The 18,064-nt window shown below is 54.5% G+C and overlaps 1 protein-coding gene across 8 annotated transcripts; it reads right to left on the minus strand.

The window, feature by feature from the left end:
* Positions 1 to 1,256: 1,256 nt before the first annotated feature.
* LOC102900393 lies at positions 1,257 to 16,067 on the minus strand. Of its 8 annotated transcripts, XR_006600008.1 has the most exons (9): positions 15,918 to 16,067; positions 15,486 to 15,561; positions 14,467 to 14,536; positions 7,004 to 7,090; positions 6,100 to 6,230; positions 5,332 to 5,382; positions 4,486 to 4,587; positions 2,419 to 2,899; positions 1,257 to 1,366 (listed from the first exon to the last, which is right to left on the minus strand). XR_006600008.1 is itself a non-coding variant. In XM_045060531.1 (7 exons), exons 3-6 carry the CDS (start codon positions 6,202 to 6,204, stop codon positions 2,425 to 2,427), a joined length of 771 nt encoding a protein of 256 aa, XP_044916466.1. In that variant the 5' UTR covers positions 6,205 to 6,230; positions 7,004 to 7,090; positions 14,467 to 14,542; the 3' UTR covers positions 1,257 to 1,366; positions 2,419 to 2,424. The 8 variants fall into 8 exon arrangements, 1 of the variants encoding a protein (XP_044916466.1); XR_006600007.1 differs by lacking the exon at positions 4,486 to 4,587 and having other exon boundaries at positions 15,918 to 16,065; XR_440627.3 differs by lacking the exon at positions 4,486 to 4,587 and having other exon boundaries at positions 1,257 to 1,369; positions 2,419 to 2,937; positions 15,918 to 16,063.
* Between the last annotated feature and the right edge of the window lie 1,997 nt (positions 16,068 to 18,064).

Genomic DNA, 18,064 nt, shown 5'->3' on the forward strand with positions numbered 1-18,064 from the left:
GTCCCCCTCTCCTCCCGGCGTGGAAAGTGGGGGCCCTTTGCAGACACCAGGACAACTCCCCGTGCCTAGAGCAGTTCCGGCCGTCCTGACTTAGCACCCTGCAGGCTTGGGCCTGCTCACAACCCCTCGGGTGGTTTCTGTGTCACGTGAGGATGCCGATGCCCCCAGCCAGCCTCCACCCATCCCGTATCTACCCCCCCACACCCCAGGGAAGCAGCTGGTTCCCACGAACTGCTCACTGTTCACACCGGACGTGATGCGTGTGGGCTCCTTGTGAAACTGGGTTGAGTGCCTTATGGCAGCTCCTAGGGTTGATCAGCGACCAGCTGAGCCTGAGCACAGGCCCCCCCCCCCGCCCCCCCATGACAAAAGCCTATTCTTGCTGCTGGTCCCCCCCATGAGCAGGGCTCAACCACCAGCCGGGTGAGGAGCCGGGTCTGAGTGGGTGCCTAGGCACCTGCCCCTGACACCGACCCGACCTCTTCTGGGCAACTGCCAGGCTCCAAACATCCCCAGGGCTTGGCAACCAGTCTCCTCCCACCCGGTTCTGGAATGGTCTATCAGGGATCCTGGGAAAGCCGCCTTGCAGTCCAAAGTTCTACTTGATTGAAAATTGAGGTCCGTTTTAAATGTTCTTCTCTGAACCGATAAATAAGGTTTCTTAGTTTTTCTGCAGCGGTATTCCCGAACAGGGCTATAGGCTGGGACCAGGCCCAAGAACGGATGAGGGGAGCCCACAGAAAGGCCGCCATGGGCGTCTGTCCTGCCTACCTCGTCTGCCTACCCAGCACACACAGGTGAGGGTCCCAAGCACGAGAGCAGCCGTGCCCTCCCGGCACAGAGCAAGTTCCTGAACAGGGAGGACCAGACGCCAGCCCAGAGGCCCTGAGCCGGAGCCTCTGCGCCTCCTGGACGCCTGCCTGCTGCCCCCGAAAGCCCAGTGTGACCGTCCTGGGCCCCAGGGCCTCTGAGCCTCACCCTACCGCAAGCCCGGCCTGTGGGGGCCTCGGTGGGGGGGGGGGGGGACCCCGGGGGGTGGGGGGGGGGACCCCACCTCTGGGACCACCCACTCACCGTCCAGTCGGGAGGGTCAGGCCGAAGAGTGGCCACGGCACTACTCATCCTTAGCGAGCAGCGCTGGCACACAGGCCAGAGGGTCCCGGAGCCGGGACAGCGGCGCGCCTGTGCCCGGCCGGCCCCCCGTTACCCACCTCGCACCCCGGCGCCCCGCCCACCCGCAGGAACGAGCGCTTTTCTCCTCGGGCTTCCCTTTATTGGCACTTGGGAACAGCACGGTCCTGGGGGTCCCGGGGCGTGTGGGCAGCGGCCACCCGGCACTGGCGCCAGGCTTGTGCTCAGTTCATGCCTGCTGGGGAATAAAAGGCTCAGTGAGCAAACGCCCAGAAACTGGGAAAGGGTAAGAGAGCCACTGCCACCCCATTGTTTTCAACGTTTATTTATTTTTGGGACAGAGAGAGACAGAGCATGAACGGGGGAGGGGCAGAGAGAGAGGGAGACACAGAATCGGAAACAGGCTCCAGGCTCCGAGCCATCAGCCCAGAGCCTGACGCGGGGCTCGAACTCACGGACCGCGAGATCGTGACCTGGCTGAAGTCGGACGCTTCACCGACTGCGCCACCCAGGCGCCCCCACCCCATTGTTTTCAAATGGCACGTCAAGAAGGGGGTGCCTGAGTGGCTCAGTCGGTGAAGCATCCGACGTTGGCTCAGGTCATGATCTCGAAGTTCGTGGGTTCGAGCCCCACGTCGGGCTCTGGGCTGACAGCTCAGAGTCCGGACCCTGCTCCAGATTCTGTCTCCTTCTTTCTCTGCCCCGGTCTCTCAAAAATAAACATTTATAAATTAAATTAAAAAAGCACATCAAGACCATGACGCTGTCAACGGCCAAAACCAACTGCTCAGAAAACCCTTTGTGAACACAGTGACAGAGGAACGGAAACGGGGACACTGGAGGCAGCTGGTCAAGGTGCCGGGCGGGCAGTTCACACCAGAATCCACCAGGGTGTTATCCTAAATATTCTTCCCTTGTTGTGTCAGCAACCCCCAGAGCCGCTCCTCTGTCCACCCCATCCCCCACTCCTGCCCACTCCCCCACCCCCCTCAGCAGATGCGCCAGCAGGGAGGAGAACGGGTACCACGAATTCGGGTTTTTTTAAAAAACTGTTCCACCAACGCATAAATATTTAGTAAAAGTCAAGAGATGCTCGGACTCGGGAAGCGGGTTCCACGAGGGCCACACAGGACCTTTCCTCCACCGGAAACCCGTTTGTAAGCAAACAGGTGGGCACCCAGGTGTTCACTGTTTAAGACACACAAAGGGCAAGTGTTTCATTGATACAAGTCCGTCAGCGTTGGCTTTGGCCAACGGGCACCTCCTTCCCGAGCCAACTCCGCTCACCTCAGTCTAGGCCACATACTGCTTCTTCCTCTTCCTTTTCTCGGGCTCTGCAAGTAAGAGTTCCAGTTTCCTCTTGAAGAGGATGAGCTTGGGCCCCTTGTCCTTCTCACTCCCAAGTCTGGGAGGCGGCCGGGACCCTCTGGTCCTGCCCTGCGTGTGTCTGCCGGGCTCAGAGGGCTCCGCGGCGGGGAGGAGGGGACCGGCTGCCCTGGGCCACCCCTCGTCCGTCATTCTCCGGTCCTCTGGGGCTCCGGATGGCCCGGCTGGCCACCCTGGCGCCTCGGGGCCGCTGGCCTCGACAGGCCACATGTCCACGTCGTCGGCCTCCGGGGACGCAGGGCCCCAGCTGGCAGCTTTGAGGAGGCGGTCTGGGATCTTTGAGGCGAGAGGATCTTCTACGCGCACCTCTCCTGGACTCCTGGACGTCGGTGTGTGTGAAGGCACAATACAGGTCACGTCGCCCGGACAACAGGTGCTGAGACTGTAGACAGAAGACTGGCCGTCGTAAGGATCTAAAAACTGACAACATCATTTATTTCTGAGCCAATTAGCAATTTCTACCAGGGTAAAGCACCACACACTTCTCACGCGCAGAAGTTCCTCTTTCCATCACTGATGGTGGCAAATTTTGCATATCTGCCTTGCGATTGTTAAAAATGCATTAGATGGGCACCCGGGTGGCTCCATCAATTAAGCGTCCGACTCGATTTTGGCCCAAGTCATGATCTCACAGTTTGTGAGTTCGAGTACCGCGTCGGGCTCTGCGCTGAGGGACTTTGTCTCTCCCTCTCTCTGCCCCTTCCCTACTCGATCTCTCTCTCAAAATAAATAAACTTAAAAAAAAATAAATAATAGGGGCACCTGGGTGGCTCAGCCGGTTAAGCATCTGACTTTGGCTCAGATCACGATCTCTCGGTTCACAGGTTTGAGCCCTGCCTTGGGGTCTGTGCTGACAGCACGGAGCCCGCTTGGAATCCTCTGTCCCCCTCTCTCTCTGCCCCTCCCCAGCTGGCACTCACTCTCAAAAATAAACATTAAAAAAATAAAAAATTGGGGCGCCTGGGTGGCTCAGTCAGTTAAGCATCTGACTTCAGCTGAGGTCATGATCTCACAGTTCGTGGGTTCAAGCCCCGTGTCAGGCTCTGTGCTGACGGCTCAGAGCCTGGCACCTGCTTCAGATTCTGTGTCCCTCTCTCTTTGCCCCTCCCCTGCTCGCTCGCTTTCTCTGAAAAATAAACATTAAAAAAATTTTTTTAATAAAAAATAAAAAATGCATTAGACAGATACCCCATAGCATCCAAAAGGCCTGAGGGTCCACCATCACTGGGGCCCAATCTGAGCCCCATAACTGAAAGCCCTTATCCCAGTGCCGTGCACAGGCCGGTCCACACCACCAGGGGCCCGGGAGGGCGCCGTCTGAGCTCACTTCCTCCCAGAGTCGTTTTCCTGGCCTGCCTGCCTCAGGCTCCCTGACCAAGGGGTGCAGACACGTGCCCCTCCCCACCCCCACACGAAGGGCTGTCCAAGGCGGCCCAAAGAGGCTGAGATGAGCATTTAAGTCCAGCGGTCGCGGTTTTCAAAGGTGCCCGCGCTCTGTCCTCAAAGGCCACGTGTGCAGGTCAGCAGCTGGCCGTCTCTTTGTGACCGCTGGCTCAGGGGGCCTCGGAACTCTCTGGATCCCTTATCACGCGGCTCCACTGCGCGTACCCAACCTCGTACCCGAATTCCTTGACCCGAATTTCCTATTTCCGACCTGACCTCGTACCCGAATTTCCTATTCCTTACTCTAGCTTTTCACCCTCCTGCCGAAGCGGCTCTGGCAGCAAGGGTCTCCAGGAAAGTCTAAGGCCCCGCGACTGACCGTCGTCACTTCCCCCGCTGACAGTGGGGAGCTGCACCCCTGGTAACTCCCAGCGCTGCGCTGACCCCCCCCCCCCAGCTCCGGCAGGGCCCCGTGAGGACCGGTGAGGTGTTCCCCTCTCACTGACCACGGACGGGGCTTCAGTCACACCCTGAGAAAAGGCCCCGGGGCTGAGCCAATGCAGGGACCCCGTGGGGTCATCTCACCTGGGTGGTGAAAACCTCCCGAGAGAGCTCATTTCTTCTGTGGACAGTCAACGCTGTCACGGAGTCCCCAAAACAGGGAATAAAAATAGCTAACAGCATAGTCTGTAGGCAACGGTAATCATTTCAGATTCAGAGACCGCTCAGAATTGTTGGAGTTCACAAAGCCAGCATCGTGGGACCCCCCCCCCCCACGATGGCCTCAAGGCCCAGGCCCGAGGGGGTACCTGTGTGGAGGAAGCTAATGGTCTCGGCCTGCAAATCAGCCAACAGCATCCATACTTACAAACCGGGGGATGCCGGGATAGGACGTTTATCCTCTGGCTAGAATGGTTTGGGTCAGAACGGCAGGACAGCATGACCTGGTGCCTCAAAGCACCATGAGACCAAATATTCACCATCCCCGAACTGATTATGGAGATTGATTTTAATTTCGATTGAATTTAATCTACCCCAGCCGGTAGAATGTGCCACTCTTGATCTCCAGGATGTGAGTTCGAGCCCCATGCCGGGGGTAGAGATTAATTAATTTTGAGATTGCAATTACTCAAACTTATGGTCTTGTCAATCTTCCAGGGGAAACTACTTTGAGTCTTTTGCTTACTTAAATGTTTTGGGGGGGGGGGGGAAAGGAAACATCCATTTAAATATCAAAGTGAAGCTCCTCCTCAAATATAGTAACTCCATTCTTAACCAGAAAAGGGCACACACAGCAGGTCCCAAACCACTCTCCTTGCAAAGGCCTCCTTGAAGGGTCGGCCCGTGGCTGGTTCTGGGGACTTGGATTTGGGGAGGGCTCCACCGTCCTCTAAGTGAGGGGACTGGCTGCTGGCCCATTCTATCACCTACCTCTCTCCAGATACCTTCAATTAACTCCATGTGATTCTTTTTGTGATTGGCCTGGGGAAATTTAAAGAAACAAAGACAGACGATGCTGAATAATCCTTTCGATGAAGGCAGGCGGACAGCAGCTCAGCGTTCAAGAGCAAGGGGCAGAGAGAACCCACGCCCGCGGGTCCCGCCACACCGGACACTCGGCGGATGGCGGCCCTCGGGGGCGGACAAGAAGGACTTCCCTGGTCTGAGGGACTAAAATGCAAACGTGGGCCGCCATGAATGGGAAGAGTAGAACCAGGAATGTGGCAAGAGGGCGAATTCAGCAGCTGGATTTAACCGGGGAGAGAGAACCCTGGAACTTATTCTAAACCCAAAGCCAGAAGATCATGGAAGATACTAGACCATCCGTCCTAACCCCTTCCTTTACAGATGAGGCCCAGACAACAGCCAGGCATTGCTTGCTCAGGGTCCCTCGAAGAACCCGGGGCTGGCACCAGATATTCTAGAACCCTCCTTGCTAATCCCAGGCTGCTGGGAGAAAGCAGCTCTTGCTTTTTCTCATCGACAGACAGACTCCCAAAGGACAGGAGATTGAACACCCCTGCTTTTGAGAAGAGAAGCCCCGTAAAGATGCTACCAAGAACCGCTGAGAATACCATTTCCACAGAGGGTGCGGGCCCAGAGCAAGGGTTCCTGGTCTGGGGCACACGGGGTCTCCCGCCCTCCCCGCCCTGCCCCCATGTCCACTAGCAGGGGAGGGGGCGGCGAGCAGGAGAGCACCTTGAAGCGACGGGGTGTGTTCCTCCACCTCTTCTGGAAGCCGGCCCTGGTGCTAGCAAATGCCGCCCTGATGCAGGCGGGCCGGCCGGACCTCAGACCAGCCATGGCCGGGGCCTGGGCTTTTCACTTCGCTACAAAACATCAAGTTCACAGGGACAAAGCACAGGTCACTGGTTGCTGGGGGCGGGTGAGGGCTTGGCCACAAAAGGGCAAGAGGGAACCTTCCAGAGCTGTGGGACTGTGCCTTGGGTGTGATGGCGGTCGCTCTGTAGGACGCATTTGTCAGAGTCAGAGCTGCGTCCCAACGGGGCTGGGTTTCACCGTGGGTGCTACCTCCCCAAGACAGATCTAGAGTTTTCCGAAAGCGTTTTAGGGAACCCGCGGGCAGCTGGTGGCGGGGAGTGTAGCCCGTGGGCTTCGCCTCTGTGAGGGGAAGGCCCCTTTGCCCCGAGAAGCTCGGTCTTAACAAGCTCATTGGAAAGGTCACACATTCAGTATGGAAACCAATTTGACGATAAATTTCATATTTAAAAAAAAAGAAACAAAAAAAAGAATATCTTATTTTACGAGGAAAATATATTCTTTAATTGAGGCTTTCATTTTTATTACGCTAACTACTATCAACAATTTCAATTTCTTTTGAAATAAAGCACAGATAAATCTAGGGGGATAAAAAGGGAATGTCACACATTCGTTGACACTGAAAGTTCTAGACTGTTGGGGGGGCACCCACTCAGCTCAAACGTCCTCCCCCTTTAACAGATGAAGAACGTGAGCCCGGGATGGGGACTGACCCACCCGAGTCAGAGAGCTTTTCCCAAGTGTGAGGTTGTTAAAAAAACAACTTTTTAAAAGAACAGGCACCCAAAGAAGAGCGAGAACAGCAAAAAACAAAACAACTTACCCAGAGCACGAGGGGCTGCAAACCTACCTCCGCGGAGTCTCATGTCCCTGACTTTCAAGAGTCCTCGCGGGAAGGCACCGCCAGGCCCTGAGGGGAAGCGCCACAGTCACCACACGCACGCCTACCTCCCGCTTCCCAAAGTGGGCTCCGTGGCACACCAGTTCCGGGCCAAGGTCAGAGGAACAGGAAAGGATAAAAACAGACCCTAAAGCACAAGGCACATTAGCACCTTCAAGGCTAGAACGGTTCCCAGCAAAAATCAATTTCTTTAAGGGGCGTCTGGGTGGCTCCGTCGGCTGAGCGTCCGACTTCAGCTCGGGTCGTGGTCTCGCAGTTGGTGAGTTCGAGCCCCGTGTTGGGCTCTGTGCTAACAGCTCGGAGCCTGGAGCCTGCTTCAGATTCTCTCTGTCTCTCTCTCCCCCTCCCCTGCTCATGCTCTGCCTCTCTCTGTCTCTCAAAAATAAATGTTAATAAATATTTTTTAAAAATCAATTTCTTTAAGTATTAACTGAAGTCCGTCTGTACTTCCTTCAGATGCCATTAGCTTTCACTTCGCCTCCTCTTTCTGCCCCCGGGTCCCACCCAGGACACTACATTCCATCCAGTGGCCACTCAGTGGCCACATCCTCTTAGGCCCCTCTCGGCTGTGACAGCGCCTCAGGCTCTCCTCGCTTTTGATGACCCGGACGGTTCTGAGGACCGTCTTGTAAGACGTCCCCCCACTGGGATTCGGCTGACGTTTTTCTTCCGAAATCACTAGGACTGTGGATTTGGGGAGGCCGCCCCCAGAGGGGCAGTGCCCTCATCGCACGGGTGTCACCATGAAGTTTTACAGGGGACCTCGCCGTGGCCACCTGGCTGGCACGGCACCTGTCGGTTTCTCCCTCTCGGCCCTCCTGGGACACGGTCACGCCGGCCACCACGCTCAACGACTGGAGATTCATGCCCCCGCGCGGACAGGGAGCGTCTACGGAGCTCCCTCCGCGTGGGAGATTTTTCTAGCTGCTTGTTGATTTACTCAACCACCCGTGGCAGTGTGGATTCACACTTATTTTACACTTGGGTTATAATAAATGCGACTTCATTTTCGGGGTGCAAGAGTATGTGACTCTTGATCTCGGGGTTGTGAGTTCCGGCCCCACGTTCAGCGTAGAGATTACCGAAAAAACTAAAACACTTAAAAAGAATAACTACATACATGCTACGCGATTTAGTCCCGTTTTGGCCGGAACTCGTTCCGTTGACTCCTGTGTCCCTGTGACACGCCCAAAGCAACTTAACTTTGAACTCCGAAGGAACGCGTCCTGTGTCTCAGTGCTCTCTCCAGGCCAAGGGCAGACAAAAGTACCAAAAAAGTGAAATTATAACAAGAGGAACCAGACCCCTCTTTCCTCCTCGCTTTCTCTGATGGAGGTACAGGCCAGGGTCAGTGCCAACCCCATGTTTTCTAGACCAGCTGGTTGGCACCGTGTTAAAGGGCTTCTTACGTACTTTTTAACAAAAAGGTATTTCACGCGTGTGGTTAAAAAAAAAACAACCACCATTAAACATTATACAATAAATACGCGAGGTCCCCCAGATGCTGACTGTGGGCCACCCTGTGCGTCCCCAGGACATGCAGAGTGGATCCACATGCAGGCTTTTTTTTTTTTAATGTCTACATGTTTATTTATTTTGAGAGAGAGAGAGAGAGACAGAAAGAAACGTGGGGGAGGGGCAGAGAGAGAAAGGGAGAGAATCTTAAGCAGGTTCCACGCTCAGTGGGGAGCCCGATGTGGGTGGGGCTCAATCTCGACCCTGGGATCACGACCTGAGCCGAAATCAAGAGTCAGCCCCTCAACTGACTGAGCCACCCAGGCGCCCCCACACGGGCTCCTTTCTACGCACTTGTCCACGTGGTGGGGCAGGACTCTATCTCGTGATCTGTCCACAGGATGTAAGGGCTATGAGGCTCGGCCCTTTACCCCAAGGGCTGCCGCTGCCTGTCCCCCCACAGCTCCCGGGGGTGGGGGAGGCTCATGATTTCAGGGGAGCACGTGAGGCCTAAGGCAGGCTGACGGTGCTGGGCTTGTCCTAAAAAAGGCCTTCCTGCCAAGAAGCTGCGAGAACGTCAGCCCGTCCCCTTGGGCTGCATGTTTGAAAATCTCCTAATGAAGAGTTGAGAAGTCACCACCTCTGCCCTGAGAGCCACCAAATCCCTACCTTCGACCGAATCCTGGGTGTTAAGCTCTAACCCTCAGTGCCGCTGCCCACCCTGTATCTGCCCAGCTACACGCACCCACTTGCGTGCACACACGAGCACCTGCACCCACGTCCCTGGCCCCAAGGCCCCCCCCCCTCCCGCCTCTGGTGACCCTGGTCTCCACCTCCCGGCTCCGTATGCCCGGGCCTCGCTGGGATCTCTAACAGGTTCTCCCAACTTATTTGTCCAAGGTCAGCCGGCTGACCTTCCCCAAACCTGCCCCACCGCAGCCCTCCAGGCTCGGCACAGGCCGCTCTGCCCATCTTGCTGTTCAAGCTACAGTCTTCCCGTCACCCCGACCCGTTCCCTTCCAAACCCCACGTCCCGTTCATCAGCCAGCTTCCAGATGAGCCCAGAATCCCAGTGCTTCTCCCCACTTCCTCGCCCCAGAGCAACGCTGTTAGAGCTTGGCTGGCATCACACAGTATCCCTCCTGCCCCCTGCGGCCTCCCGGTCCCTCCCAGCTCCGCTCGTCCACCCCTCCATGGCTGGCGGTCCCACCGCACGGGCTGAGCCCCTCACTTCTAACCTGTCTTTCCGCTGAGGCCACCCTCCCACGAGGCCTCGCTAGAGGCCCCCCAGCTCACATCCCAACCTCCCGCTCACACCGCCTCTTCTCACGCAGGCGCACAACACCCACCACTGCATTTTTCTCCCTGGTCCCCGTCACTCTAGCAATCTCCGTGCCCTCCTGCTCTCTCTCTGGGATCGGCAGCCCCTTTCAACCGCCTCGAGCTCCGTCACCTGGACTTTTTGCTTCTCCGTCCACAGCCGTGTCCCCAGAGCCTGGCACAGCACTGACCACGGGGTCGATGCTCAACAGGTATTTCCTGGAGGCCGGTGTGCGTGCACGTCCCACAGGCGCCCTCATCCGCTACGTCCCCGGCCAAGTGCATATTTCTTAATATCCGGTGGTCATGGACAATTTTACTTTTTTAAATTTATTTTAATGTTTATCTATTTTTGAGAGACAGAGCGCTAGCAGGGGAGGGGCAGAGAGAGAGGGAGACCCAGAATCCGAAGCAGGCTCCAGGCTCCGAGCCGTCAGCACAGAGCCCCACGTGGGGCCTGAAGTCAGGAACCGTGAGATCGTGACCTGAGCCGGAGTCGGCCGCTCAACTGACTGAGCCCCCCGGGCGCCCAGCGGTGCATTTTCCTCCAAGAGGTGTCCCTGCTTCTGCGGTCTCCAGTGTAGCTACAGTGACACCACCACCAAGACCTGCCACCCTGCCCCAGGCCAGACAGCAGCTCCCATTTGCCAACTGCCAGATGGCTAAGAGTCAACGTGGTAATTTGACATTTGCTACAAATTGAACGCTTGGCCAATTTTCCTAACAAAGCTTTACAATTTTTGCTTTATAAATAGAACGTTTTAGTGTACTAATAAAACACTGGAAAATAAAGAGCAAAGGGGTGGCTGGGCGGCTCAGTCGGTTGAGCGGCCGACTTTGGCCGAGGTCATGATCTCGAGGTTTGTGGGTTCGAGCCCCGTGTCGGGCTCTGGGCTGACGGCTTGGAGCCTGGAGCCTGCTTCAGATTCTGTGTCTCCCTCTCTCTCTGCCCCTCCCCTGCCTGTGCTCTCTCTCAAAAATAAACATCTTTAAATTTTTAAATAAAAAAATTTTAATGAATGAATGAAGAGCCATTTTTACATTTTTCTAATCACAAGGTTAAATGCTGGCCAACAAGGCAGGAAGAAGAAAAAAAATGATGGGCCAAGACCTCCCCCAAACAATCCAAAGCCCCAGAGACTAGGGTGACCTCCTCTGGGAGGGGGGGGGCAGGAGAGGGGGCGGTCCAGGCCCAGGACTCCTTAACCTCAGCTTCAAGCTCCCTAGGACTTGTCCCCAGCCCCTTGTCACTCCACCCCTGGAGCCACGTCCAGGAAGTGTGGCCCTGGGGGGTCAGGCCCACTCCCTAGCTGAATGAAGCTGGGTCTGAAGGTTCCTGCCTGGAGTCCAGGAGCAGGGGCTACAAACACAGGGTGAGGTCCAGACAGCCAGCTCCCGAGGGGGGGCCTACGGGCAGACACGCCGGTCTGCAGGAAGGAGGAACAGAACACACGCAAAATGATCTTTCGGCCAAGAGGAGTTCCGCGAGTGTACTCTCAAGATGTAGGAAAAAGGAGGAAAAATTATGGTGAGGCCTCATCCACCACCATCAAGAGGCACGGTGGGGTCATCAGAATTCGGACCGGGTTTGTTCTAAGTTGGCCACTAAGTTGATCTCAGCACTGAAGTAAATTTTGCTTTTCTGCTTTAAAGGAAAAACACATTTTAAAAGTTGTCTCTTGGGGCACCTGGGTGGCTCAGTCGGTTAAGCGTCCGACTTCGGCTCAGGTCACGATCTCGCCATCTGTGAGTTCGAGCCCCACGTGGGGCTCTGTGCTGACAGCCCAGAGCCTGGAGCCTGTTTCAGATTCTGTGTCTCCCTCTCTCTCTCTGCCCCTCCCCCGTTCATGCTCTGTCTCTGTCTCAAAAATAAATAAACGTTAAAAAAAAAAATTTAAAAATAAATAAATAAATAAATCAAAAATAATAAAAGTTGTCTCTTGGGGCATGTGGGTGGCTCAGTCGGTGAAGCGTCCAACTTTGGCTCAGGTCACAATCTCATTCTTTGTGGTCTCGAGCCCTGCGTCGGGCTCTGGGCTAATAGCTTGAGCCTGGAGCCTGCTTGAAATTCTGTGTCTCCCTCTCGCTCTGACCTCGCCCCGTTCACGCTCTGTCTCTCTCTCTCTCAAAAATAAATAAACATTTTTTTTTTAATTTTTTTTTTTTTCAACGTTTATTTTTGGGACAGAGAGAGACAGAGCATGAACGGGGGAGGGGCAGAGAGAGAGGGAGACACAGAATCGGAAACAGGCTCCAGGCTCTGAGCCATCAGCCCAGAGCCTGACATGGGGCTCGAACTCACGGACCGCGAGATCGTGACCTGGCTGAAGTCGGATGCTTAACCGACTGCGCCACCCAGGCGCCCCAAAAATAAATAAACATTTAAAAGTTTTTAAGTTATCTCTTAACAATATTCATTAATATCAACAGTTCTAGTTCAAGAACAGGCACCCTTTCCTTGCAATAAAATTTGCTCTGAAAGAATCCTCAAACTCCACATCCCCAAAAGTGATATTTTTTTTAATGTTTATTTATTTTTGAGAGACAGAGAGAGACAGAGCATGAGTAGGGGAGGAGCAGAGAGAGAGGGAGGCAGAATCCGAAGCAGGTTCCGGGCTCTGAACTGCCAGCACAGGGCCCGATGTGGGGCTCGAACCCACAAACTGTGAGATCATGACCTGGGCCGAAGTCGGATGCTTAATCAACCTAGCCACCCAGGTGCCCCATCCCCAAAGTGGTTTCTAGGCGGATTGGCTTTATTCGGGTGGAGACAGGCAGTGGTAACTTGGTCTGTCACTTCACAGGAAGCTCTGCCTTCATTTTCTACCTGTTTGACAGAAGCTAAGATCTGGTCCAAACTTCAAACATCTGAGCCCCCCTTCCTGGCCCAGGAACCTGGGAGAGCAGGAAGCTGTTGAGGGTCGCTCTTCAGAGTATAAACACCACTACCCCCAAAACATACACATACACACACTCTATGTCCCTTTTTTCTACATTATTTATTTATTGGGGGGGGGGGGGCAGAGAGAGGGAGAGAAAGAATCCCAGGCAGGCTCCGTGTTGTTAGCAGAGCCCATGAGACCATGACCTGAGCGAAAACCATGAGCTGGACACTTGACCGACTAAGCCCCTCAGGCGGCCCCCACACTCTACGTCCTTTAGACACATGCCTGTTAGGCGTGGCTTCGTTATCTCCGTACCCAAGTCCCTGGGCCAGGGTCAGTGCTCAGGAAATATTCATTCAAGTGTAATAGTCTCAAGTGAAGTCAGAGGAGTGTCTGGGTGGCTCAGTTGGTTAAGGGTCCGACTTCAACCCAGGTCATGATCGTTGGGGAGTTTGAGCCCCGCACTAGGCTCTCTGCTGTCAGCACAGAGCCTGCTTCAGATCCTCTGTCCCCCTCCCCTCTGTCTCTCAAAAATATTTGAAAAAAAATTTTTAATAACAAAAGAAAGGCTTAAAAAAAGAAAGTGAAGTCAGAGACTGAAAATTATCCTCCTTAGTCCTACCCTTTAAATGATGGGGTGGGGGGTGGGGCCATGAGGGTCTGTACTTTGGTACACAAATCACAGAGGTGTTCTTTTTTTAATGTTTTTTTAAACTTTTTAAAAAAATTTTTTAATGTTTATTTTTATTTATTTTTGAGACAGAGAGAGACAGAGCATGAATGGGGAAGGGTCAGAGAGAAGGAGACACAGAACCTGAAAGAGGCTCCAGGCTCCGAGCTGTCAACACAGAGCCTGATGCTGGGCTTGAACTCACAGACTGCGAGATCATGACCTGAGCCGAAGTCCGCTGCTTAACTGAATGAACCACCCAGGTGCCCCTTTTTTAACTTTTTTAAATGATTGATTTTTGAGACAGAGAGAGAGCATGAGCAGGGGAGCGGCAGAGAGAGAGAGAGGGAGAGGGAGACACAGAATCCGAAGCAGGCTCCAGGCTCCAAGCTGTCAGCACAGAGCCCGACGCGGGGCTCGAACTCATGGACGGTGAGATCCTGACCTGAGCCGAAGTTGGACGCTTAACCGACTAAGCGGTTACGCTCAGTATGTACTTATTTTTGAGAGAGTGCAAGTGGGGGCGGGGGACAGAGAAAGAGGGGGACAGAGGATCCCAAGCAGGCCCTGCACTGACAGCAGCGAGCCCAATGTAGGGCTTGAACTCACAAACCGCAAGATCAAGACGCTCAACCAGCTGAGTCACCCAGGTGCCCCGGGGTTGTTTTTTTTTTTCCCTTTTCCCCTCCCTCAGTGTTAGATTTTATGATGGACACCTTCCTACCATACTTGATATTATTTTGGCCACTTTTTCGTGCAATTATTCTGAGCTGTAATCAAAAGGAAAGACAGTGGATTTTTTTTTTTTCATATTCCTTACGCCAACTGAAAAAAAGGCGAAAACTTATAACTCCGGGGCACCTGGCTGGCTCAGTCCGTGAAGCATGCGACTCTTGCTCTTGGGGTCATGAGTTCAAGCCTCACGTTAAGCACAAAGATTACTTAAAAAAAAAAAAAATCACAATTCCCATTCCAGACAAGGTTGACCAAGCTTTAAAGGGGGGAGGGGAGGGGGAGGACACACACGTTTCAGATGAAGCCCATTCTCACTTTACCTTGTTTATCTGCGAGTCAACCTCTCCAAAGCACCTGGGCTTGTATCAGAATCCATCAGATCACCAAGTTCTACAGCCAAAATAAAAACAGCTATTCAGACTGAAGGAATTCACAGAATTCCTGGTCCTGGAGCACAGGACCTCGGGATTTTATTTCTTATTTTAAATCAGGTTGCCCTCGAGGAAACTACGGGTTAAGATAACGTTTTGGAGAAATACTGTGTAGCTTTGCAGAGGAACCCCAGGGTAATTCCCAGGTGTCCTAGAATTTTCCTGTGGGTTTGCAGGGGGAGGGGAACATGTCCACCAAGCTGTTTCATGTGTGAGGGCAAAGCAGGGTCAGCCCGGGGCCACCCTCCCACCCTGACCCTGACCCTGGGCAGAGATGGCCCAGCGCCCACCGGCCCCCACCCCTCCCCACATTGGAAGAAGGCTGGAGGCACCCCTTCTTAACCCCTCACAGGTCACGCCTGGGGGGAAATGGAGGTCCCGCACCCCCACCTCCGTCCTCACCACACACTAGGCTCTCACTGCCCTGCAGGCCTGACTCCTGGAAGACTGGCTGCCCCTCCATAAGGGGAAAAAGGGGGGGGGTCTCCAAGGCAAGGACTCCAGACCCAGGCGGTGGGGCACCAACCCCCCAGGGAAGGCTGTCCTCACTCCCACGGACCCCCCCCCCCCCCCGCAGGATCTGGACCCAGCTGCCTCGGCCCCTTCTTGCTGGCGGAAGCCCACCCGCGTCCTACCCGGGCCCACGCGGCTCTAGCGGCCCCCTGCGGGGCCAGCAGGGCGCACCCGGCCAGGCCCCTGCGCCCCGCACCTACGCCCCCCCTGCCGGGACTGGGGCTGGACGGGAAAAGTGGCCCCCGACGTAGCGAGGGCGTGTCGTCCCTCCGGTCTGGGCCACCGGCAATGGGCTCGCCACCCAGGTGGCCCCGGGCGAGGCTCCTTCAATGCCGCCCAGGTCGGAATTCGAGGCTCGGGCGCGCGGGGCGTGCGGGCCGGCACCGCAGACTCACCTTCTGAACGGCTTGTCCATCTCGTCCCGGCGTGGTCACCGCCGAGCCCCGAAGGGGCGGGGGGCTGTGGCCGGACCTGTGTGACGTCACAGACATCTCCGCGGCGACGGGGCGAGCGGCCCCTCCCGCCCCGCCCAGACCCCCGCCCCCCGCGCCCCTGCGCCCCGCGCCTCGGAGCCGCCCTCCCGCGCTCCCTTCGCGGCCACGGAAGCCTTCCTCAGGACATCGCTTTGTCGCGAAATCTTGAGCGACTCCCCTGTGCCCCGGGATGACGTCCAAACCTTTTAACGCGCCCACCCGCCGCCCCCCTCCGGCGGTACCCGAGGACTGCTCCCGCCCCCGGGCGGCCGCCACTTCCCGTCGCCCAGATTGAGGAGGGCCGCGAGCCCCTCCCCCCAACCACCCCCAGCCCGGACTTCACCCCGCCCCCACCTCTGGCTTCCTTAAACCTGGGGAGCTGAGTTTGGCGCCTCCTCCAGGAAGCCTTCCCGGACCACGGAAGTTACAAGCCCCTCCCCTGCGTTCCCACCGCCGGCCGGATCAGCCTGTGTGGAAGTGGCCCAAGGATTTCTACTGGCCCACGAGTCCATGCGCCTAAGGGTTCCAATCCCAAGGTCCCTTCCCCCCACCCCTCCCCCACGGTGCCCGGCACAGTAACCGCTCAAACATATGTTTTGAATGAATGACAGGAATTGGGGAACTGGATACGCCGCAAATCCTGTTAGCTGTGAACTCGCTAGCTTCTTTGGTAATTTTAAAAAATTGTTTACGTTTATTTATTTTGAGAGAGAGTACATGCGCATACAAGAACAGAGGAGAGACGGATACTCCACTGACTGAACCACTCAGGCGGCAGGCCCCCTCCCGAGCCAGCTGGGATTTTGACAAGGACTGTGTTGAATCCGTAGGTCGATTTGAGTAGTATTTTGCCATCTCAACATTATGTCAGATGCTCAACATCACTAATCACCAGGGAAATGCAAATCAAAACCCCAATGAAAGGGGCACCTGGGGGGCTCAGTCAGTGAAGCCTCCAGCTTCAGCTCTGGTCATGATCTCCTGGTTCGTGGGTTGGAGCCCCGCGTCGGGCTCTGTGCTGTCAGCTCAGAGCCTGGAGCCTGCTTCCCATTGTGTCTCCTCTCTCTGCCCCTTCCCTGCTCGTGCTCTCTCTCTCTCAAAAATAAATAAACATTTAAAAAAATGAAAGGGGCGCCTGGGTGGCTCAGTCAGTTAAGCATCGGACTCTTGGTTTGGGGCTCAGGTCATGGATCTCATGGTTGTGGGTTCGAGCCCCCTGTTGGGCTCTGCACTGACAGTGAAGAGCCTGCTTGGGATTCTCTCTCTTCCTTTCTCTCTGCCCCTCCCCTGCTCACGTCTCTGCCTCTCTCAAAATAAATAATTTAAAACCTCAAAAACAGGGGCACCTGGGTGGTTCAGTCGGTTGAGCGTCCGACTTCGGCTCAGGTCATGATCTCACGGTCCGTGAGTTCCAGCCCCAGGCCGAGCTCTGTGCTGACAGCTCGGAGCCTGGAGCCTGCTTCGGATTCTGTGTCTCCCTCTCTCTTTGCCCCTCCCCCACTCATGGTCTGTCTCTTTCTGTCAAAAATAAATAAACATTTTTTAAAAACCTTAAAAACAACTTTTTCAACTAAAAAAAATACAATGATGTGTCAGATTCCAATGAAGTGTTACTAGGTATTACTCAGCCATAAACAGGAGCGAGATCTTGCCATTTATGACAAAGTGGATGGACCTAGAGGATACTTTGCAAAGTGAAATGAGTCAGATAGAAAGAGAGAAATTGCAAACAATTTTCACTTACATGTAGAATGTAAAAAATAAAACAAATGAAAATAAAAAGCAGAAAGAGATCCATAAATACAGAAAACAAACTGATATTCACCAGAGGGGACAAGGGTGGAGGGACAGGCAAACGAAGGGGAATGGGAGGTACAGGCTTCCATTAGGGAATGAATAAGTCAAGGGGACAAAATGTACAGCATCGGGAATATAGTTAGTGGCATTTAAAAAAAAATTTTTTTTAACATTTATTTATTACTGAGAAACAGAGACAGAACATGAGCATGGGATAGGAAGAGGGAAACACAGAATCTGGAGCAGGCTCCAGGCTTCGAGCTGTCAGCACAGAGCCCGACGTGGGGCTCGAGCCCACAGACCACAAGATCATGACCTGAGCCGAAGTTGGACGCTTAACCGGCTGAGCCACCCAGGCGCCCGCCCCCCCCCCCCTCATAGTCAGTGGTATTGAATAGTGTTGCATAGTGACAGATGGCAGCTACACTTGCTGTGAGCCCAGGATAATGTATGGACTTGTCCAATTGTTACGTGGTCCACCTAAAACTAATGCAACACTGTGTGTCAACTAAAATAAAATACACACACAATATTATGACTTCCAATCCATGAACATAGGATGCCTTTTCATGTCTTTCAACAACGTTTTACAGCTTTCAGTGTGCAAATCTTGTGTTTCTTTTGTTAAATTTATTGCTAAGTATTTTCTTCTTTTCGATGCTTTTGTAAATGGAGATATTTCTTTTTTAGATTTTTTTTTAACA

This window comes from Felis catus, chromosome B3 (genome assembly GCF_018350175.1).
Source record: "Felis catus isolate Fca126 chromosome B3, F.catus_Fca126_mat1.0, whole genome shotgun sequence".
Taxonomy (NCBI): Eukaryota; Metazoa; Chordata; class Mammalia; order Carnivora; family Felidae; genus Felis; species Felis catus.

Coding starts and splice junctions, on each gene's coding strand:
- LOC102900393 (XM_045060531.1), bottom strand. CDS start 6,204: ATGGCTGGTCTGAGGTCCGGCCGGCCCGCCTGCATCAGGGCGGCATTT. Junction 5,383..6,099: donor ACACACCCCGTCGCTTCAAG/GTGCTCTCCTGC, acceptor AAATTTCCCCAG/GCCAATCACAAAAAGAATCA. Junction 4,588..5,331: donor TTGAAGGTATCTGGAGAGAG/GTAGGTGATAGA, acceptor CGTTGCCTACAG/ACTATGCTGTTAGCTATTTT.